Source organism: Oncorhynchus keta, chromosome 16, assembly GCF_023373465.1.
Source record: "Oncorhynchus keta strain PuntledgeMale-10-30-2019 chromosome 16, Oket_V2, whole genome shotgun sequence".
Classification (NCBI taxonomy): domain Eukaryota; kingdom Metazoa; phylum Chordata; class Actinopteri; order Salmoniformes; family Salmonidae; genus Oncorhynchus; species Oncorhynchus keta.
Window position 1 is genome coordinate 1,845,310 of NC_068436.1, and position 22,876 is coordinate 1,868,185.

General features: G+C 43.9%; 1 protein-coding gene across 5 annotated transcripts in view; it reads left to right on the forward strand.

The window, feature by feature from the left end:
* tmem131l (transmembrane 131 like) overlaps positions 1 to 21,645 on the forward strand; it is a 92,350-nt gene extending 70,705 nt beyond the window's left edge. For 4 of the 5 annotated variants that reach the window (XM_035789092.2, XM_035789088.2, XM_035789090.2 and 1 more), the window contains exons 19-34: positions 156 to 225; positions 1,595 to 1,719; positions 2,213 to 2,355; positions 3,763 to 3,949; positions 4,420 to 4,605; positions 4,833 to 4,979; positions 6,739 to 7,360; positions 7,562 to 7,677; positions 8,586 to 8,752; positions 10,037 to 10,243; positions 14,671 to 14,749; positions 15,120 to 15,235; positions 15,568 to 15,700; positions 18,697 to 18,773; positions 18,919 to 19,058; positions 21,110 to 21,645. In XM_035789092.2, coding sequence (XP_035644985.1) covers positions 156 to 225; positions 1,595 to 1,719; positions 2,213 to 2,355; positions 3,763 to 3,949; positions 4,420 to 4,605; positions 4,833 to 4,979; positions 6,739 to 7,360; positions 7,562 to 7,677; positions 8,586 to 8,752; positions 10,037 to 10,243; positions 14,671 to 14,749; positions 15,120 to 15,235; positions 15,568 to 15,700; positions 18,697 to 18,773; positions 18,919 to 19,058; positions 21,110 to 21,418 — 2,824 coding nt within the window. In that variant the 3' untranslated portion in view covers positions 21,419 to 21,645. The remainder of the gene's footprint in view (positions 1 to 155; positions 226 to 1,594; positions 1,720 to 2,212; positions 2,356 to 3,762; positions 3,950 to 4,419; positions 4,606 to 4,832; positions 4,980 to 6,738; positions 7,361 to 7,561; positions 7,678 to 8,585; positions 8,753 to 10,036; positions 10,244 to 14,670; positions 14,750 to 15,119; positions 15,236 to 15,567; positions 15,701 to 18,696; positions 18,774 to 18,918; positions 19,059 to 21,109) is intronic. The other variant, XM_035789091.2, reaches the window with a different exon arrangement.
* Positions 21,646 to 22,876: the final 1,231 nt, after the last annotated feature.

The following is a 22,876-nucleotide window of genomic DNA, read 5'->3' on the forward strand; positions in this document are numbered from 1 at the left end:
TAAATGGACAGTTCATACAAATATTTGTTGATTTTAGACAGAACTGCCCCTTTAACATTGCAGTTTAGTACCCGTTAGCTCTGAGTATCCCTTGTAGGTGTTATTGATGAGGTGTCTTACTGTTTGGCCTCCTCCTCTCTCCCCTGTTTCTCCAGGTTCAATATCAGCCCCCTCTCTGTCAACATCAGCACTACAGAGTTCACTCTGCTGCATGCAGAGCACAAGGTAAGGATGCTGTGCATTCTGGGAAATGTAGTTTGTCTGTTCCACTGTCTGCCTATGGGACTGGGGCTGCTGTAATGTATTAGGTGTAGGGCAGGGATGGGGGGGGAAATAAAGTAGAGTATAGCGATTAAAATATATATATATAAATTGCTAGGTAGTTAACATTAACAAATGATAGTCGGCTGTACCTGCGCCAAAACTCTGGCATATCTCATCCTATAGCTTGTTTTCCATCTTCTTTTTAAAACGTGTTTTCTCATGGCTTTCTCGTTTCTCTGCAGCAAACACGTGAGCTTTGGAACATCGAATCACAATAAAATCACAGTATCGAATCTCAATACAGTCGTGATACATATAGGGTGCATTCGGAAGGTATTCAGACGCCTTTACTTTTTCCACATTTTGTTACGTTGCCCCCTTATTCGAAAATGTATTAAATACATTTGTTCCTCATCAATCTACAGACAATACCCCATAATGACAAAGCAAACTTTTTTTTATTTATGTTTGCAAATGTAAAAAAAAAAAAAAAGCTGATTACATTTACATAAGTCTTCAGAACCTTTACTCAATACTTTGTTGAAGCACCTTTGGCAGAAATTACAGCCTTGAGTCTTTTTGAATATGACACTACAAGCTTGGTCCATTTTAGAATAAGGCTGTAACGTAACAAGTTGTGGAAATAGGGAAGGGGTCTGAATACTTTCCAAATGCACTTTACAGTATTGTGTATCGTGATAATATTGTTTCGTGAGGTCCCTGGCAATTCCAATCCCAAGATCAGTGGATTACAATGAAATGACAGGACATTTTTGAGAGCTCATTGTTTACTGCTCCCAAGTGTGCTATTTTATTGACCTACGGTGGGTAGCTAGCTAACTCACCGACTTTGCAGCGAACATGGAGCATTTGTCTTTTTATTGCGTTATCCTTTGGTCCTTATTGCATTTTGATGCATGTCCTTTAGTCATTCTGTTCTTTTGACACTCCAGCTCAGATTTTCTCAATCCACTCCTAGGGAATCCAAGTTAGTGCTGACCCCCCCAGGAATGGATTGAGAAACACTGCTCTAGTTATGGGAAACCAATGCAGTCTTTAATCATTGGCTTTGGTGTCCCAGGTCTGAATCGGTCCATGATTAGTAGAGAATGAAAGCCAATGGGGGCTGTATGTATCAAGCGTCTCAGCCCTTTTAGATCAAAATGACCAGGCAAGACCTGATCCTAGATCAGCACTCCTACTCCAGATATGCCTGATACAGACAACCCCACAAGTGTTTCAGCTGTCCAGGAGAGCGCAGTTGAATAATTCTCGCTATATATAAAGTGTGCTCATGCAGTGATATATGAACCCTGTGTGTTGTCTGCAGGGCAGGGAGAGTGTGAGGGGAGAGGGAGCGTTGCGTCTCCTCCTCCAGCCGTGGGAGAGCAGGGAGGTGGCTGTGGTGTTCACCCCCTCCGAACACAAACCCACCACCACCATCCTACTCATCAGGTACACTATGATTGACACCTCTACATTTTGACACGTTCTTAGGAATAGTCTTCTGATTTTCATGTTGTCATGTACATACAAAATTACCACATAAACAGTACCCCTCCCCAGTTGTTGCATACTGGTAGTTGTAGTCTCTTGTGCATGCAAGATCTTGATATGAGCTCTGATATTACAGTAGTTATAGCAGTACAATGCAAACACTTAGCTTTGTGCGTGATATTATTGTTGTTTTGGTCAATAATGGAGCCAAGCTAGATGGCACCAGGTATTTTAATGACGTTTGCCAGATTTGATTATGGTGCCATGTGCTGTCGGTTTTGTTGACACTCAGCATTGGTGACCCTCTAGTCTCGAGTTGCCATTATTTTTCAAGTGTCGTCTGTCACTCTACTGTTGGTGCGCGAGGAAGTGCGAGTCGGGGAGCTGAGTCTAGAGACAGTCTGACTCTCTCTTTCTCTTTTTTCCTCTCTCTTGTCTCTCTCTGTCTCAGGAACAATCTGACAGTGTTTGACATGGTGATGGTGCGGGGTCATGGGGCCAAGGAGCTGCTGAGGGTGGGGGGCAAGCTGCCGGGCCCCGGAGCCTCATTACGCTTTAATGTCCCTCAGTCCACCCTCATGGAGTGCCGAGATGGTGAGCCAACCACTGTGTTCATTTTAATATTTGTCATTTATCCACCTTTCTCTCACTGAAGATGAAAATCTATTTCCTGCACTTATTTAAAATAATTTCCACACTGCCACGTAGGGCAAACAATCTAGGCCTTATTTTTAATCAGATGTTGCAATTGCGATTTGACTTGCGATTTAGTGTAAATCTAACTAATTATATAGTTATAGTATAATAGTGGGCGCTTTGAATACAGTGTTTGGCATGACAACAAATGAAAATGCCAGGGAGGAGTTATTGTGACAGGGTAGGAACCAAAGTGTTGATATGTGTTTCCTAGGGGGATCTATAATCTTTGGCTACGTTAAATGTTTTCACTTAGCTACTTCTAAGATATTCATGCTTTGCGTATTCCTCTTTGATTTAGAAGATACTGTTGCACAAACAGCATGCTGATTTTGGTCTAAACCATCACTGGTATTATCAGGCTGTATAGCTAATTACATTTGCTCTGACTCAGTACATTTATTAGCTAGCTAGCCAGCCAGCTAACTAGCGATTAGCATTAGCGGCTAACAAGATTTAGGCCCAATATGCTAAAAAAAGAAAAACTAGCTGTTTGAAAAAAATAAACTAGCTGTTTGCTGTTTGCAGATGTAAGAAACACAAATTATGTGTAATTATAGAATGCTAGTGGATTTATATTAAGAAGCAAAGTGAAAACAGCATTGTTGTCATCAACATAGTTGCTCTGCTGCATGCAGACTAAGCGCGAGTGTCTCCTGGTCGAGGAGCAAATGTGCTCCTTGAGTGACGGGGAAAGAGGGGCTCGGTCTGTGTTGAATAACGGTATATCGTAAAATGCGTTGTACCCTCCGCCCTAAGTATACAGTATTTACTGTATGTAGCTAGATCTTATTCGATGTTTGTCCATTTTTAAATGCATTACAAATACAATTCATTAGTCAAGGCAAATGATGGTACTTCATAGTAATGGCAAAGTGAATTCAACACATTTCAGGTTAATTTGCACTTCAAACTCTATTATAAGGCCCTTGAATTTGAAACTAGGCTACTTAATCATTGTCTTACTATTAGTGGTGGTAGTTCTGCTGTACAACCTGTCATATCCTTTAATAAACTCCTTTTAATGGCACAAAGCAGATTTATTTTTTATTAAACTGACAATAAAGCGTGCCTTATCTTGTGTGTTCTCCTACCAAGGCTAATTAATCCTTGGTGACATAGCAAATGTCACCCTATTCCCTGTATAGTGACGTATTTGGTCAAAAGTAGGGGACCCTGGTCAAAAGTAGTGTGTTATAAAAAGAATAGGGTGCCATTTGGGACTCAGCACTTGTCTTGCTCTACTGTTCTTAAGAGTGTGTGGCTGGCTACTTTATAAAATGCTTCCTCCCATCTACCTCCCAGGCCTGCGCACCAACAAGCCTCTGTTTGCCATCTGGAAGAGCTTCAAGGTAGAGAACGCCGGGGAGCTGCCCCTTACGGTCACGTCCATGAACATCAACGGCTACAAGTGCCAGGGCTTCGGCTTCGAGGTGCTGCAGTGCAGGTCCTTCAACCTGGACCACAACTCCTCCTCCGAGATCACCATTGCGTGAGTCAGATGTCGGCAGAATGGATGCAGATTGTTCTTGAACCTTTTTTATGTCAACATATTTTGTATTAACTCAGCAGTAGTGTGCATGGGTCAGGTTACTTTCAAGTGAAGGGTACATGAAGTAAAGTAATGAAAGAAAAATAGATCAAAAATAGATCATTTTTGTATTCTGTCCGAACGCAAACATCCAGACATTTGTATTGTTTAGTAAATAATTTATTGTGATACGAGACATATTAAGATAAAGTTTTTTGACATTTGTAATGCTCATTGACCTCTCATCTCCTTCTCGCCTTTGTCTCAACTTCTATTTTCTCTCTCTTTCTTCCCCCTCTGGTTGTCTCCCCTCTCCCCCACTTCCTTTTCACCATCCTCTTTTCCCCCTTAATCGCTCACTCTATTTTTCTCCTTTTCTTACTCTACCTTCTCCTTCTCTCTCCCCACCTCCCACTTTCTCCCTCCTCCAGGTTCACTCCAGACTTCACGTCGTCCTGGGTGATCCGGGACCTGACCCTGGTGACGTCACGCGGCTCATCGTTCCCCTTCACCCTCAACGTGACGCTGCCCCACCACATGCTGCCCCTCTGTGCCCAAGTGGTGCCCGGCCCCAGCTGGGAGGAGACATTCTGGGTGGTCACCCTCATCTTCACCTGGTCAGTGCCACCCTGAGACGCATAGACCAGTACCAACTTAGTGCTAATTTTGGGTGGTGAAAGGCCAATGTCATACCCCCCCCCCAGAAATCAAACCGGTTTCAGGTTGAAAGACAATGGACTTTGACTCCCTAAACCAGATTACCAGTGCCTGCTACTTTGTCAATTTGTTTGGACTGATATCACCAATGAATAACCGGCCATATCCTTTCTCTCTCTCCTCTCAGCTTCTCCCTGGCGGGTGTTTGTCTGATGGCTTTCCACCAGGCCCAGTACATCCTGACTCAGTTCTCCAGCCCCACCCCCCGGAGCATCCACAACTCTGCCCTGTCCCGGGACAACGGCCCCGTCAACATCACCCCCAACGGAGTCAAGTAAGACTCTGTGGAATATATTTTACAAGAGACCCGTTTCCAATCAAATATTTTTTACATAAAATCAACAGTTTTATATGGTTGCCAATAGAGGTTGACCGATTAATTAGGGCCGATTTCAAGTTTTCATAACAATCGGTAATCAGCATTTTTGGACGCCGATTACATTGCACTCCACGAGGAGACTGCGTGGCAGGCTTGACCACCTGTTACGTGAGTCAAGGAGCCAAGGTAAGTTGCTAGCTAGCATTAAACTTATCTTATAAAAAACAATCAATCTTAACATAATCACTAGTTAACTAAACGTGGTTGATGATATTACTAGTATATCTTGCTTGTCCTGCGTTGCATATAATCGATGCGGTGCCAGTTCATTTATCGTCGAATCACAGCCTACTTCGCCAAACAGGTGATGATTTAACAAGCGCATTTGTTAAAAAAGCACTGCCGTTGCACCAATGTGTAGCTAACCATAAACATCAATGCCTTCATTTAAAATCAATACACAAGTATATATTTTTTAACCTGCATTAGTTAATATTGCCTGCTAACATGAATTTATTTTAACTAGGGAAATTGTGCCACTTTCTATGCAAGCAGAGTCAGGGTATATGCAGCCGTTTGGGCCGCCTAGCTCGTTGTGAACTGTGTGAAGACCATTTCTTCCTAACAAAGACGAGTTAATTTGCCAGAATTTTACATAATTATGACATAACATTGAAGGTTGTGAAACAGCAATTTTTAGACTCAGGGATGCCACCCGTTAGATAAAATATCTAACGGTTCCGTATTTCACTGAAATAATAAATATTTTGTTTTCGAAATGATAGATTCCGGATTTGACCATATTAATGACCCATGGCTCGTATTTCTGTGTGATTATTATATTATAATTAAGTCTATGATTTGATATTTAATAGAGCAGTCTGACTGAGCGGTGGTAGGCAGCAGCTGGCTCGTAGGCATTCATTCAAACCGTGCTTTCCTCAGTTTGCCAGCAGCTTTTCGCAATGCTCAAAGCACAGATTGGTTTATGACTTCAAGCCTATCAACTCCCAAGATTAGGCTGGCAATATTATAGTGCCGTCTATCAGAACATCCAAAAGTCAAAGGTCTATGAAATTCAAATGATATAGAGAGAAATAGTCCTATAATAACTGCAACTTAAAACTTCTTAACTGGGAAAATTGAAGACTCATGTTAAAAGAAACCAACAGCTTTCATGTGTTCTCATGTTCTGAGCAAGGAACTTGAACGTTAGCTTTTTTACATGGCACATGTTGCACTTCTCCAACACTGTTTTTGCGTTATTTAAACCAAATTGAACATGTTTAATAATTTATTTGAGACTAAATTGATTTTATTTATGTAATATATAAGTTAAAGTAAGCGTTCATTCAGCATTGCTGTAATTGTCAGTATTACAAATATATTTTTTAAAACCGTCCGATTAATCGGCATCAGCTTTTTTTGGTCCTCCAATCATCGGCATCGGCGTTGAAAAATCCAATCGGTCGACCTCTAGTTATAAAGTGTTATTAAAGTTAGATGTTTCGGTGGTACTTGATTTAACTCTTGGTATAACACTCCAGTACAACAATGTTGTCAAAGTAGCTGTATGTTATCTACGTAAATCTGAACTGATTTTGTTCTATAAATGAGGCTTGTCACCCATTTGATTAGCTGGTGATTGTTGTGCATTGTTATGGGTTTACACATAGAGAGACTAACTAGTCTTTTTGTTTTTGTCCATGTCCAGTAAAATGAAGGGCAGCTGCAAGACATATGTGGACACCTGCCACAACTCTGACAAAGGAAAGGGGCGTGGCTCCCCGGCAGTGGCCAACGGCTCCACCCCCCGGCCCCAGCCCCTCTCCACCTCCTCTTCCTCCTCCAAGAAGGGTGCCTCCACCACCCCCTCCCAGCCGCAGAAGAAACACAAGGTGTCCGTTTACTACGGCAAGTACAGAACCAGCTCCTACGCTACAGCGGCGGCGGCCGCCACGGCGACCGAGGAAGAACGGGAACTAGACCTAACGCCCGACCTGGGAACCCTGGAACCCGACCTGTGCACGGACGCCTGCAACAACAACGAGCCCACGTTCCTCTGTCAAATCGACGTTAAGAAAACGACACAGCACTTTAAGGAAGCCCCACCACAGAGCGACGCCCAGCGGGAGGACAGCAAAGGGCCGGTGGCGGTTATGTTTCCCGTGGAAACGCAGGCCGGCTTCCCCGACAATGTCACCATGGTCCCAGGCCCCCGACCGGGTCTCCTGCTGTGCAGCCCCGTGACAGAAAAAGGGTGCGGCCTCCGTACACATTCACAGTTTGTGGAGAAGAGGGACACAACGACGAAAAGGGACAACTCTGAGCTAGAGGTGAGAGAGAGACAGGGTGCTCAATTGGCTATTACTTGGTTTTATTTGATAGCTTGCTCTGATGCTTGTGAATGGTAAATGGCATATATTATGCTTGTAGCCTGGTTACTCGAGCTCTGTAGAGATGTTTTTTTTTGTGTGCAATCTAAGTACTTCAGTACAGGGTGGAAATGTGAATTGAATATTTCTCTCTTTCTCCAGACCAGAGAGGATGGTAAAATCCAGAGGAAGAAGGCAGAGAAGACGGAGGCTGGTGTCCCAGCCGGGAACAGCAAGGCAAAGAAGAGTCGTAAGAAGAACACAGAGCGGATTTCTGGGTACGTGGCATCTTCAAATCGATAGAGATGATAGACTCTGTGCTCACTTAGAAATGAGTCTTGACAAATGGTTTGGTGCAGAATTCCGTTTGTAAAATCTATAGAAAAGGGCCTCCCGGGTTGCGCAGTGGTCTAGGACTGCATCCCAGTGCTAGCTGTGCCACCAGAGACTCTGGGTTCGCGCCCAGGCTCTGTCGCAGTCGGCAAGTCCGTGGGGCGACGCACAATTGGCCTAGCGTCGTCCTTGTCTCATCGTGCACTAGCGACTCCTGTGGCGGGCCGGGCGCAGTGCACGCTAACCAGGTCGCCAGGTGCACGGTTTTTCCTCCGACACATTGGTGCGGCTGGCTTCCGGGTTGGATGCGCGCTGTGTTAAGAAGCAGTGCGGCTTGGTTGGGTTGTGTTTTGGAGGACGCGTGGCTTTCGACCTTCGTCTCTCCCGACCCCCGAGTTGTAGCGATGAGACAAGATAGTAACTACTAACAATTTCATACCACGATATTGGGGAGAAAATCTGTATAAAAAAAATAATAATAATAATCTATAGAGAACGAAATTGACATCACTCAAAGGACAATCTTGAATAAGTCATTGCTTACCTTACGCTTGGGATGACCCACTTCATCCCACACAGATGTGATACACCTTATTCACACCGCGGCCATTGTTCATTGACCAAAAGTACTTTTTTTTTTTTTCTCGATAATACTTTCTAACTGGGCTGTGAGTTGGTGAATTTGAATATGTTGATTTGGGGTTGATTTAAATTGAAGAAACAACCGTTAATTAGCTACCCCCAGCAGCCGTTTATAGTAGAACGTTCAGGTCTGTAACCCTGTTGATTGTTGAATCACTGCGTGAAATGTAACGACATTGAAAAGTGACAATGGTCTTCACTGTTCCCACAGGCTACCTGAACACAGTGTGGTTGTGACGTCGGTGCAGGAGAGGGAACCGGAGTGGAGAACGGGAGAACAACAACAGAATATGAATGGAACCCGCACTCGGAACCGCTGCTCCACAGGAAAAGCAGACGCACCGAAGCCCAGCCCCGACAGCCCCCTCAAACAGAACGGTGGGTACATACATACACACCAGGGTTTCCGTTAGGAAAATGTGGCGGGGGGACATTTGACCGGAAACCTTTTTTATTGACACGACATTTGAGAAATTACATTTCCTCAGCGAAGACAAGTAACCAACCGCAGAATCACTAGCCTGTCAATCTACTATCCCCCACAGTAGAAAGGTTTACCTATTCTATTGGTCACCTTGCCGAGAAATTAATTCCAAACAGACTCTGGGACAGTTGTGAGATGATAGATCCCTAATTCATACAACCAGTAGGCTACATAACAATGTGTGATGCAACAGATCACAAGGTTTAGCTTAAAATGTTGACCAACTATGATTTCTACACGTTATCAGCGCAGTAATGCACCCAAGGCAGCGGGCTACGCAGGGCAGCGGGCGGGCTACGCGGGGCAGCGGGCGGGCTACGCGGGGCAGCGGGCGGGCTACGCGGGGCAGCGGGCGGGCTACGCGGGGCAGCGGGCGGGCTACGCAGGGCAGCGGGCGGGCTACGCAGGGCAGCGGGCGGGCTACGCAGGGCAGCGGGCGGGCTACGCAGGGCAGCGGGCGGGCTACGCAGGGCAGCGGGCGGGCTACGCAGGGCAGCGGGCTACGCGCGTATGTTTGTTCCATAATGCAATTTGCCGGAAAACACTTCACATGCGGTTTTACACATTTTATAGGCCAAAAGCCAGCTAGCGGATAACGGAAACACTGACCAACACAGACACATTCAAAAAGCTGCGACATCTATGGTTACAACCCTCAACCACTTTATAACCTGTGTGGCTGTCGCTGTCAGTTTGTGGCTAACTTGACCGAAGTTCAACCCTACCCCTCACCTAAACCAATCATGTTAAAAGCCCTCTGCTGTGTCTGTGATGCTCTGGACATCTCTAAGCAGATTTACTGACCAAGTATCTGCCGCAGTGCCTTTTCTTTTTCAACACATTGCCATGGTAGACACTCCAGTACATATCCGATTTTGTCACATTTTCAGAAACACCGGAATTCCCAATTAAATGTGATGGCTAAAGACGTAACTGACTGAAAGTTAATGGATTGACATTTTATATTGAATATTGGACAGTCCTCAGCGTATCCTTCTTTCTCAACACTTTATTTCAACAGCTGGAGACAAAAGGGAAGCTGGGCAAGAGGGAGGAGCGTAAGGAAGGGCGGATATGGGGCATTGAAGGGATTGAGCAGTGTATTTGACTGGAGTGTTACAGCTAGGCCACGGGCTTTACTCAGTCCTCAACATCTCTCGCCCTCCTTCCTGTTCTAGGCGTGTGTCTGGTGCGGCCACGGCGGAAGTGCGCGGAGCGGCGCGTGGCGTGCGAGTCGGGCTCAGACTCGGGCAGCTCATCGGGCAGCGTGCGGGCCAGCCGCGGCAGCTGGGGCAGCTGGAGCTCTGCCAGCAGCATTGAGGGAGACAAGGACCCCAGCACTCCGCACCAACGCCCACACCACTGCGCTACCTCAGCCAGGAAAAGTATGGACCCACTACTGCAGTAAACCCACACACACACACTGTGCCATATACAACGCACGCACACAAGCACACTTTTATCTAGACACTATACAAAACATTAGGAACACCTGCTCTTTCCATGACAGACTGACCAGGTGAAAGCTATGATCCCTTATTGATGTCACTTGTTAAATCCACTTCAATCAGTGTAGATGAAGGGGAGGAGATGCGTAAAAGATGGATTCTCAAGCTTTGAGACAATTGAGACGTGGATGGTGTATGTGTGCCATTCAGAGGGTGACTGGGCAAGACAAAAGATTTAAGTGCCTTTGAACGGCGTATGGTAGTAGGTGCCAGGCGCACTGATTTGTGTCAAGAACTGCAACGCTGCTGGGTTTTTCACACATGTGTATCAAGAATGGTCCACCACTCAAACAACATCCAACTGTGGGAAGTATTGGAGTCAACATGACCCAGCGCCCCTGTGGAACGCTTTCGACCCCTTGTCGAGTCCATGGCCCGACGAATTGAGGTCGTTCTGAGGGCAAAGGGAGGCTCGACTTAATATTAGGAAGGTGTTCCTAATGTTTTGTACACTCTGTGTATACACACTCCCCTATCTCGCTACTGCAGCGACCACTGCACTGCTCTTATCAGGAAACGTGCCCATAGAGCACGGCTCTCCAGCCCTGTTCCAGGAGAGCTACCGTCCTGTAGGTTTTCACCTTAACCCTAGTCTAGTGCCCCGGTTAGTTAATAGCAATGGGCCAGCGCTCCTAACCACTAGGCTAGCTGCCGCCCCACCGGGGTTGGAGCGTGAACCTGCAGGAAGGTAGCTCTACAGGAACAGGATCACAGATTGACTTTAGAGAATGTGTTTTTGTCCCTGGTCCCTACATATTGCTCCTTTTACTATTCCCAATAGTTCTCTCTCTCCTCTGTTTTGCTGTCTTTTGTCAGCATAGCCATGTGTCTCCATTCCGTCCCACACAGGTGCTCTCATCAAAATGTCCTCCTTTCACCCCAGAATAGTAGGTCCGGACCTAGGCTCTGGAGCTCTGAGGGCTGAGGGGGTTGTAAAGTGGGACAGGGGACTCTACAGAGCACCATGGTGCTGGGTTAGGTGAGGGACTTTGTCTGTCTCGGCTAGGGCTGAGATTCCCAAATTCCCCATCTCTGAATCCACCTCAGTGTACACCTCATTAGACATGGAAATGTTGCATCCGTCTTTCACCTCACCTGTTCTCCGTCTCTTTCTTTCTCTCTTTCTTTCTCTCTCCCTCTCTGTCTACCGCGCTCTCTCTCTTTGTCTACCGCGCTCTCTCTCTTTGTCTACCGCGCTCTCTCTCTTTGTCTACCGCGCTCTCTCTCTTTGTCTACCGCGCTCTCTCTCTTTGTCTACCGCGCTCTCTCTCTTTGTCTACCGCGCTCTCTCTCTTTGTCTACCGCGCTCTCTCTCTTTGTCTCTCTCTTTGTCTACCGCGCTCTCTCTCTTTGTCTACCGCGCTCTCTCTCTTTGTCTACCGCGCTCTCTCTCTTTGTCTACCGCGCTCTCTCTCTTTGTCTACCGCGCTCTCTCTCTTTGTCTACCGCGCTCTCTCTCTTTGTCTACCGCGCTCTCTCTCTTTGTCTACCGCGCTCTCTCTCTTTGTCTACCGCGCTCTCTCTCTTTGTCTACCGCGCTCTCTCTCTTTGTCTCTCTCTTTGTCTACCGCGCTCTCTCTCTTTGTCTACCGCGCTCTCTTTCTTTGTCTACCGCGCTCTCTCTCTTTGTCTACCGCGCTCTCTCTCTTTGTCTACGCGCTCTCTTTGTCTCTCTCTCTGTCTGTCTGTCTGTCTCTGACCGTCTCTCTCTCTCTCTCTCTCTCTCTCTCTCTCTCTCTCTCTCTCTCTCTCTCTCTCTCTCTCTCTCTCTCTCTCTCTCTCTCTCTCTGTCTCTCTGTCTGTCTGTCTCTCTGTCTCTCTGTCTCTCTGTCTCTCTGTCTCTCTGTCTGTCTGTCTGTCTGTCTCTCTGTCTCTCTGTCTGTCTACCGCTCTCTCTGTCTGTCTGTCTGTCTACCGCTCTCTCTGTCAATTCAATTCAAGGGGCTTTATTGGCATGGGGAACATGTGTTAACATTGCCAAAGCAAGTGAGGTAGATAAGATACAAAAGTGAAATAAACAATAAAAATGAACAGTAAACATTACACGTACAGAAGTTTCAAAACAATAAAGACATTACATATACACAGTGTTGTAACAATGTACAAATGGTTAGAGTACACAAGGGAAAATAAATAAGCATAAATATGGGTTGTATTTACAATGGTGTTTGTTCTTCACTGGTTGCCCTTTTCTTGTGGCAACAGGTCACAAATCTTGTTGCTGTTATAGCACACTGGGATTTCACCCTGTAGATATGGGAGTTTATCGAAATTGGATTTGTTTTCGAATTCTTTGTGGATCTGTGTAATCTTAGGGAAATATGTCTCTATGGTCATCCATTTGGCAGGAGGTTAGGAAGTGCAGTTCAGTTTCCACCTCATTTTGTAGGCAGTGTGCACATAGCTTGTCTTCTCTTGAGAGCCATTTCTGCCTATGGCAGCTTTTCTCAATAGCAAGGCTATGCTCACTGAGTCTGTACATAGTCAAAGCTTTCCTTAAGTTTGGGTCAGTCACAGTGGTCAGGTATTCTGCCACTGTGTACTCTCTGTTTAGGGCCAAATAGCATTCTAGTTTGCTCTGTTTATTTTGTTAATTCTTTCCAATGTGTCAAGTCATTTTCTTTCTGTTTTCTCATGATTTAGTTGGGTCTAATTGTGCTGCTCTGTGTGGGGTGTGTGTTTGTGTTTGTGAACAGAGCCCCAGGACCAGCTTGCTTAGGGACTCTTCTCCAGGTTCATCTCTCTGTAGGTGATGGCTTTGTTATGGACGGTTTGGGAATCTCTTCCTTTTAGGTTGTTGTGGAATTTAACAGCTCTTTTCTGGATTTTGATAATTAGTGGGTATCGGCCTAATTCTGCTCTGCATGCATTATTTGGTGTTCTACGTTGTACATGAAGGATATTTTTGCAGAATTCTGCATGCAGAGTCTCAATTTGGTGTTTGTCCCATTTTTGTGAAGTCTTGGTTGGTGAGCAGAACCCAGACCTCATAACCATAAAGGGCAATGGGCTCTATGACTGATTTAAAGTATTTTTTTAGCCAGATCCTAATTGGTATGTTGAATTTTATGTACCTTTTGATGGCATAGAAGGCCCTTCTTGCCTTGTCTCTCAGATCGTTCACAGCTTTGTGGAAGTTACTGTTTAGGCACTGATGTTTAGGCCGAGGTATGTATTGTTATTTGTGTGCTCTAGGGCAACGGTGTCTAGATGGAATTTGTATTTGGTCCTGGCGACTGGACCTTTTTTTTGAACACCTATTTTGTTTTACTGATTTACTGTCAGGGCCCGAGTCTGGCAGAATCTGTGCAGAATATCTAGGTGCTGCTGTAGGCCCTCCTTGGTTGGAGGGGTGCAAAATCCACTTGTCATTTTAAATCTCTTACTCTGGTGACTCTTTTTCACACTTGCTAGTGCCATTCGTGTTTTCTCATTGACATGAGGACCGCAAAAACGTTTATATTGACCTGTCAAACACACTCTGGTAATGGCTGAAATGGGCCCAATGGAATACATTGTTTTTCCATTGCCTCTATAAAAGAGCTAACACTACGTCTGGGATTTAACACTCTGTATCGACAGTTGCATCACAAGAAAGACGTCTTATTTTGGTAGGTTTCGATGTATGTGCATTTGAAGAAGAAAAAAGTTAGGATTTAGTTCAAATGTTTTCAAATTAGAGGCGCTGAAATTAAAGGTACCTCTGATAAAAATGTCTGATCTCGCAAATGATGTAAGTATGTATAGATGGGCGTAATCTAGAGCCAAGCATTTGGTTTTGAAAACGCATGGTTATCCTTCTCACGGAACACTTGTTGAATTATGCAAGAGAACGTGGCGACCGTAATGAATAACTAATGAGGCTGTCTAGACAGCGCAGGTTGGCCTAGAGACAGAGCATGTTTTCGCCGGTCGTCGCCCTGTTCCACCCCTTTATATAAAAATGTATTAATGAATGCAAATACACCCAGGCAAATGATGCACATAATACTGTTTATTTTATCACAAAGTATTTTTTTTTAACCTGGGGGGGGAAAGGTGTTTTACAATAAATGTAATACCTGAATTCCCACCCAAATGCCACCTCCATTCGTTATTTGTCCGTGCCAGTACAATGTTTTATGTGCTATAATTCAGTCAATCTGATTTTGATTTATACCATTCTGGAAAAGTATTGCAGTGTTTTCACACTCTCCCCCTCTCTGGCGCTGATATGGTAGAGAAAAGGATGTATGAACTACCATGTTTTTCATGAGAAAGCAGGGTCAGAGTTGTGGTTTGTAGCTGTGTGTCTGTGTCCACAGGGGACTCCATGCAGTACGGCGTCTACCCAGCCGAGAGGGACTGCTACCAGACCATGAACTCCACCTACAAGACCCAGAGGTACACACACACACACACACACACACACACACACACACACACATTGACTGATGTAATCACACACAGACGGATAAATACACACACACACAGCAACCACATAGATTGGAAGACATACTCTTATGGTCATTTAGCAGACTTTTATTTTAAGCTTCTTACATTTCAACCCACAACTGTAGTGTGGCAAGCACTGCCATACTCTAACTAACTGTACCGCTCTTACTGTTTCAAGAAGTGTACTATCATTCTAAAAGTCCTTAATGACAAAAACCCTAATGAAGTTCCAATAATAATGATTATTTATGTACATTTTTGTAAAGTGTTTTTCATTATACACAATCTCAAAGTGCTATATCTGTCCCCTGGTGTGCAGCATGAATAATCTGTACAGGAAGGAGCCTTGCCAAAGCCCAACAGAGCCCACCCCGGTGCCCCCCAGCTTTGCCCCCAGCTTCGCTTCTGTAGCAGCCCGCATGGACAGAACCATGGGTGAGTGAAGTGCTCAGTCAATAAATGTTGACATACCTGTACATCAGAATCCGTGTGTAAAATGTATTGTCTATTATAAATAGAAAGTTGACCTTAAAAGGGGAAGTGCTGTAAAATCAGCATGTAAGGGTATTGTGTTTGTCATTCATTGAATGCGTTTCGCAAATTATTGCGATTTCTGTAAATGTTTGGTGTCGTAAATCAGGGATGGCCAATGCTTTTTCTGGACAGCCAAGCACGCAGGCTTTTTCTCCAACCCTACTATAAAGCCTGCGTTACAGCTTTCCCTGTTAGAAACGCACAAACATAATTGTTTCCCTCTTCTCTCTCAGATGTGGCGGGCCACTATTTACCTGAGGAGACGTGGTCGGCACCCTCCGTGCCCCTCACCAATGAGTTCAGGTACAACACCTCAGAGGCCGTGCCCTGCGTACCTCAAGCCTCAGCACCCGCACCCTTCAACGGGTACGTCACTAAGCCAAGACGAAATGTACTAATTGTGTATTTTTGTACAGTCATGTTGTAGCTTAGGAAGCCATTTTGATTGTCTGTCAGGCCATGTCGATCATACAGCTATTTTATACAGTAATCATGTACTTCTGAACCAGAGTTTATAGCACCGAGGCGGTGTACCCTAGTAGGGAGTGCTCACCCTGTACTATTGGCTCAAACAAATAGAACGCTGTCATGTCTACCTACTTCTCATATCCTTCCCAATAAAAACAATCAAGAATGCCATAAGTGTTTAAAATTGCCCACATTAACATATGTAGCCTAAAAAACAAGGTTCATGAAATCAATAACTTGCTTGTAATAGATGACATTCATATTCTGACCATCTCTAAAACTCACTTAGATAATACATTTGATACAGTGCTGGCAATACATGGTTATAACATCTACAGAAAATACTGAAATGCCAATGGGGGTGATGTTACGGTCTATATTCAGAACCACATTCCTGTAAAGCTTAGAGGTGATTTTAATTAAAATGGCTACAGATTCATCTGCCTCACCTAAAGCCCATTCTGGGAAGCTGTTATAGACCACCAAGTGCTAACAATCAATATATGTGAAATGCTTGATAATGTATGTGGAATCAACAGAGAGGTGTATTTTTTGGGTGACCTTAATATCAACTGGCTTTCATCAAGCTGCCCACTCAAGAAAAAGCTTCAAACTGTGACCAGTGTCTGCAACCTGGTTCAGGTTATCAATCAACCTTCCAGGGTATTTACAAACAGCACAGGAATGAAATTATCAACATGTATTGATCACATCTTTACTAATGCTGCAGAAATTTGTATTAAAAATCTATAGGATATTGTGATCACAATATAGTAGCCATAGCTAGGAAAACCAAAGTTCCAAAGGCTGGGCCTCTTATAGTGTATAAGAAGTCATACAATATGTTTGGTAGTGATTCCTATGTTCATTAAAACTTGTTTGGTTGTGAGGGATGTGGCAGAAGGAATGGCAAATCAGTCTGGCTGCACAACCGATTGGCAAACGTACCGGAAATTGAGAAATCATGTGGCTAAATTGAATGAAAAGAAGAAGAAACTATACTATGAAACAAAGATAAATGAATGATAGTAATATGTTTTACAGCACCTTAATTGTAATTTAGGGCAAAAAGACACTCGGCTCTGTCGTTCATTGAATCAGGTGGCACATTCATCACAACCCACTGATATTGCCAACTACTTTAATGATTTGTTTTCATCGGCAAGATTAGCAAACTTTAAGCATGACATGCCAGCAACAAACGCTGACACTACACATCCAAGTATATCTGACCAAAATATGAAAGCCAAGCATTGTAACTTATTATTTACGAAAAATTAGCCCGGAAAAGGTGAAGAAATGGTTGTCTATCAACAATGACAAGCCACCTGGGTCTGACAACTTGGATGGAAAATGACTGAGGATGATGGCGTACGATATTGCCACTCCTGTTTGCCGTTTCTTAAATGTAAGCCTACAAGAAAGTGTGCTTTCAGGCCTGGAGGGAAGCAAAAGTAATTCCGCTACCTAAGTAAAGTCCCCTTTACTGGCTCAAATAGCTGACCAATCAGCCTGTTTACCACCCCTTAGTACACTTTTGGGGGGGAAATTGTGTTTGATCAGATACAATGCTATTTTATAGTAAACAAATTGACAAGACTTTCAGCATGCTTATAGGGAAGGACATTCAACAAGCACAGCACTTACACACATGACTGATGATTGGCTGAGTGAAACGATTGTGGGAGCTGTTTTGAGACTTCGTTACGGCTTTTGGCATTATTGATCATGGTATGCTGCTAGAAAAACACATTTGTTATGGCTTTACACCCGCTGCTATATTGTTGATAAAGAGTTACCTGTTTAACAGAACAGGGGGGTGTTATTTAATGGAAGCCTCTAACATAACAGGTAGAATCAGGAATTCCCCAAGGCAGTAGTCTAGGCCCTTTCACTTTTTTCAATCTTTATTAATGGCATGCCACTGGCTTTAAGTAAAGCCAGTGTCTCTATGTATGCGGATGACTCAACAATATACACATCAGCTATTACCCGATTGAAATGACTGCAACACTTAACAAAAAGCTATAGTCAGTTTCAGAATGGGTAGCAAGAAATAAGTTATTAAATATTTCTAGAACTAATCTGTCTTTCTGCCCATGAACAAGGCAGTTAACCCACTGTTCCTAGGCTGTCATTGTAAATAAGATTTTGTTCTTAACTGACTTGCCTAGTTAAATAAAGGTAAAATAATCCATTGATAAATTGTAAACTGCCATGGTCAAAACATGTTGATGCAACAGTAGCTAAGATGGGGAGAAGACTGTCCATAATAAAGCGCTGCTCTGCCTTAACAGCACTATCAACAAGGCAGGTCATACAGACCCTAGTTTTGTCGCACCTGGACTACTGTCCAGTTGTGTGGTCAGGTGCCACAAAGATGGACTTAGGAACATTGGCTCAGGAGAGGGCAGCACGGCTGGCCTGTACATGTAAACGGAATGCTGACATGAATAATATGCACATCAATCTCTCATGGCCCAAAGTAGAGGAGATATTTACTGCCTCACTACTTGTACCTTATGGAACAGCGGTGACTGAAGAGACACACGGGATACACGTACTAACACACGCACTCTACACACAAGTACACATGGATTGTGTGGTGTAGAGTAGTGGCCTGAGGGCAGACACTTAATGTGTTCTGAAGAGTGTTATGAAATGGAATGTCACGCAATATTTTTTGTTGTATGCAACTGTCTTAATTTGCTGGACCCCAGGACTAGTGGCTGTTGCCTTGGTAGCAGCTAATGGGGATCCTTAAATTAAAATGTGTTTTACCTCTGTTATGTCAATTTAGATACAGAAATGTATTGTGAAATTATGTGTGTTAGCTAATTCACGATTTTGTGTTTCTGTGTTTTTTTCCCCCAAAATTTTTTGTTCTCGAACAGCTTCCCTTGGAACAGTGCCAACAGCCAATGTAACAGCCCGTACGTGTACTGTGACCAGGGCAACTACGTGTCAGCAGGTAGGCGTCAAAGCTACTGTGTTATTGTGTGTAAAATGTCTTATACAGGTCTCCCTTGAAAAAGGACTTTTGATCTCAATGGGACAACCTGGTGAAATATCATGGGGAAACCACTTACCATTGTGTCCTTACCATCGGTCCGCAGGCAACACCAACTTCCACAACAGTTTCCCATGCCAGCCAGAGAGCCAGACGGTAGCCTACAGCCACCAGCCCAGCTGGAGAGAGGAATGTTCCCAGGAGGCTCCCTCGTCCTGGGATACAGCCGGCTGTGTGGGCAGCAAGGTAAACCTCCGGGACCCGCTGCTGGCTCCATTCAACCTAATCCCCCTAATATCTATCATTACTGTCCCCCTGTCTGCCTCAGTCAATGACCTAGTCCTAACCACTTGGCTTTGTGCCAGGTTTACTAAGCTTCTGCACCAAAGACGAATGGCCTTCATTTACACTTAACATTATTATTATTTTTCTCCAAACCTTTATTTTACCCTGTGGAAAAAGCCATATGCAAACGCTTACTAAATCTGTCTCAGTAAAGCTTAGTATGTAATGTTATATATTTATGATATTAATATAAAGTATAAAAGATTGTTTGATATTATTTAAATGGATAATCAATGTCAGTGTTATTGTAACTCATCTGAATCTGTTTTCTGAAACGCCCTTTGACCTCTGTGTCCTGTTTTTCCCTTTTACTGGTGCTGTCTTTGGTTATCACATTTTAACATCACAATCTAACTGTGATTTATAAAAAGCAGATGGAGCTTAGAAAATAGGAACTTCAACCTCTGCGGTTTGATTGGGAATCTAGGGAGTGAGGCTTTGTCTGCTTCTCTTGCGTGGACAACTTCCACTTTTCACAAACTACCATGGTTCTGGCCTCAGCATGGGTCAATACAATGTCGATCATAGTCTTTCGGTTGGGCTTTATTTTAGAGAGCATTGTTTACCTGTTATTTAGACCAAAACACAATGTCACTGACTGCTTGATGACATTGATGATACCTTTCTTTTCCTAATTCTTGGTAAAAGTCACATAAGTGGAATGTATTTAATTATTTTCTAACAAGAACCAGAAAGTGAACACCAACATACTAGTGGTGACAAGCCTGTATCAAATGAAGCTTTTATGCTTGTATTTATCAAGATCCCGACCACCTCCATTATGTCTTGTGTGCAATGTTCCCTCAAATTTTTGTTGGGCACTGAGCAAATTTCTGGTTTGATGAGTGCAAACTTGAATGTTGTGAAAATTTGGTGCAACTTCCAATGCACGTTTAATGTGAAGACTGCTTTCAGTTAGTTTTAACAGTGGCCTACTGCAGCCCTGATTGTTTATGCCGCACAAGTCTGTGTAGAGTACGGGCGAAGTATTGAGTATAAATGCAATTGAATCCTACTCCTATGCGCTCTGTCTACAACAAAATCTCTTGCATAGTTTAGGTATGTTGCATAGAAAGTGGCTAATATTGCGTTGATTCGATCACAATTGCAACAGTATAGGGAAATGTTAATAGTGTTAAGTGAACTCTAGAACAGTGGTCACCAACCTTTTCTGAGTCAAGATCAATTTGAGTCAAAATGCAAGCTGAGATCTACCGCTCAGATTTTTTTCCCGACATTAACAACTTAAGCCTATGCAACATTAACCAATTTAAAACAGTACCGTGGCAAATGAGGTTTGTGCAGTAAACTATAGGCCCAATAAGTTATGACTGAATATTGGCTTTGCTTGAATTGCCCTGCCAATGCGCTGTTGTTCAGGCCGTTTTTTCAAATTTGAAATACGAGAGGCTATACGATCACACCAGTAATAGATCCGTTGTTGTATTTTTTTTATTTTTATTTGACCTTTTATTTAACTAGGCAAGTCAGTTAATAAAAAAATCTTATTTACAATGACGGGCTAGGAACAGTGGGTTAACTGCCTTGTTTAGGGGCAGAACGTGTGAAGCACAGCATACATTTAAAAAAAATTACTGGGCTGATGGTACCTGCATCTGATGGGCTTGTTCAGCGGAGGGAGAGAGCAGCAGACTGAGGGTCCGCCTCTCAACCTCATTCCTTTCTCCCTTTCCTCCACTGACACGGTCTTCCAGATAATGGACGAAACCCGAGTCGCACCTCATTATTGCACCACTGCCTCATGCACAAATGTGTTACTCCTTTGAACAGAGAAAGTGAAATATTCCTTGATATTAAACTTGATATTTACTATTAGATTTTTGCCCTCACTGAAGTGTCCAGCAACATTTTAATATTATAATTTTTGTTAAATAAATGGTGGCATATCTTTTCTAAACCATGTTTTTTTTTCTCACTCTGTTCCCCCTTAGCCATATTTCCCCGGCACCAGGAGCCTGTCCCCCATGTCCAGTCTGTTTGGTTCCATCTGGACCCCCCAGAGTGAGCCGTACCAAAGCCACTTCCAACCCGAGCGCTCAGCCCCCATGTCCCCCGTCTGCCCCATCACCCCGCCTCACGCCCCCTTCAACCGGGAGCCCGGGGGCATGTGCCGCCCCAAGCAGTACTCCAGCTTCAACCCTTTCGGCCCCCACATGAACCTGGACATTTGGAACTCCTCATCCAACCGCAGCTCAAACTCGCAGCTGTCCAACGACTCGGGCTACTGTGGTGACATTTAATAAAAACCTGGCATAACCGACGACAACAAACAAAAACGATGCTATAAAAGAAAGGAACAAGAAATGAATGTGCTTTTATCGATAATGGGGGAAAAATGTGAATATTCCTTTACTTTTATGTTATTTTTTTCTTTCAAACGTTCAATGTTGTGAAAGGTTAAGCATTTGTTGTATATTTTTCTAGATGTTTTGATCATAGAAAATTAAAACATTTAAAAAGTTTTGTACTTTGATGTCTTGTTTTCTTTGTCCCCCACACTACAACTATTTAGCAGTAGCAGATTGGACCGTATAAGCTTGTTATCTTTGCCATCCATCAAAATCACTTTCATACAGCAGTTGAAATCACTTTACAAAATCAATTATAACCAGAAAATGACACAGAATTCAAATGTACAGCAGGTGATGGCCTAATAATATACAGTGAAACATAGATCAAAACAAGAAATCAATCGATTCAAATCACTGTGCACAATTGATGCCAATCAATTAAAAGTATGTTTATAAAAGTGTAATTTTTAAGATTCTAGGAGTAGGATATTCGTTGATCTTTAACTATATCGATTGCGCAACCAGGGGTGGAAAAACCTTGGATCATTGTTACTCTAACTTCCGCGACGCATATAAGGCCCTGCCCCGCCCCCCTTTTGGAAAAGCTGACCACGACTCCATTTTGTTGATCCCTGCCTACAGACAAACTAAAACAAGCGGCTCCCACGCTGAGGTCTGTCCAACGCTGGTCCGACCAAGCTGACTCCACACTCCAAGACTGCTTAAATCACATGGACTGGGATATGTTTCGTATTGCGTCAGTTAACAATATTGACGAATACGCTGATTCGGTGTGCAAGTTTATTAGAACGTGCGTTGAAGAGGTCGTTCCCATAGCAACGATTAAAACATTCCCCAACCAGAAACCGTGGATTGATGGCAGCATTCGCGTGAAACTGAAAGCGCAAAAACCACTGCTTTTAATCAGGGCAAGGTGTCTGGTAACATGACCAAATACAAACAGTGCAGCTATTCCCTCCGCAAGGCTATCAAACAAGCTAAGTGTCAGTACTGAGACAAAGTAGAATCTCAATTCAACGGTTCAGACACAAGAGGCATGTGGCAGGGTCTACAGTCAATCACGGACTACAAGAAGAAAACCAGCCCAGTCACGGACCAGGATGTCTTGCTCCCAGGCAGACTAAATAACTTTTTTGCCCGCTTCGAGGACAATACAGTGCCACTGACACGGCCTGCAACGGAAACGTGCGGTCTCTCCTTCACTGCAGCCGAGGTGAGTAAGACATTTAAACGTGTTAACCCTCGCAAGGCTGCAGGCCCTGACGGCATCCCCAGCCGCGCCCTCAGAGCATGCGCAGACCAGCTAGCCAGTGTGTTTACGGACATATTCAATCAATCCCTATACCAGTCTGCTGTTCCCACATGCTTCAAGAGGGCCACCATTGT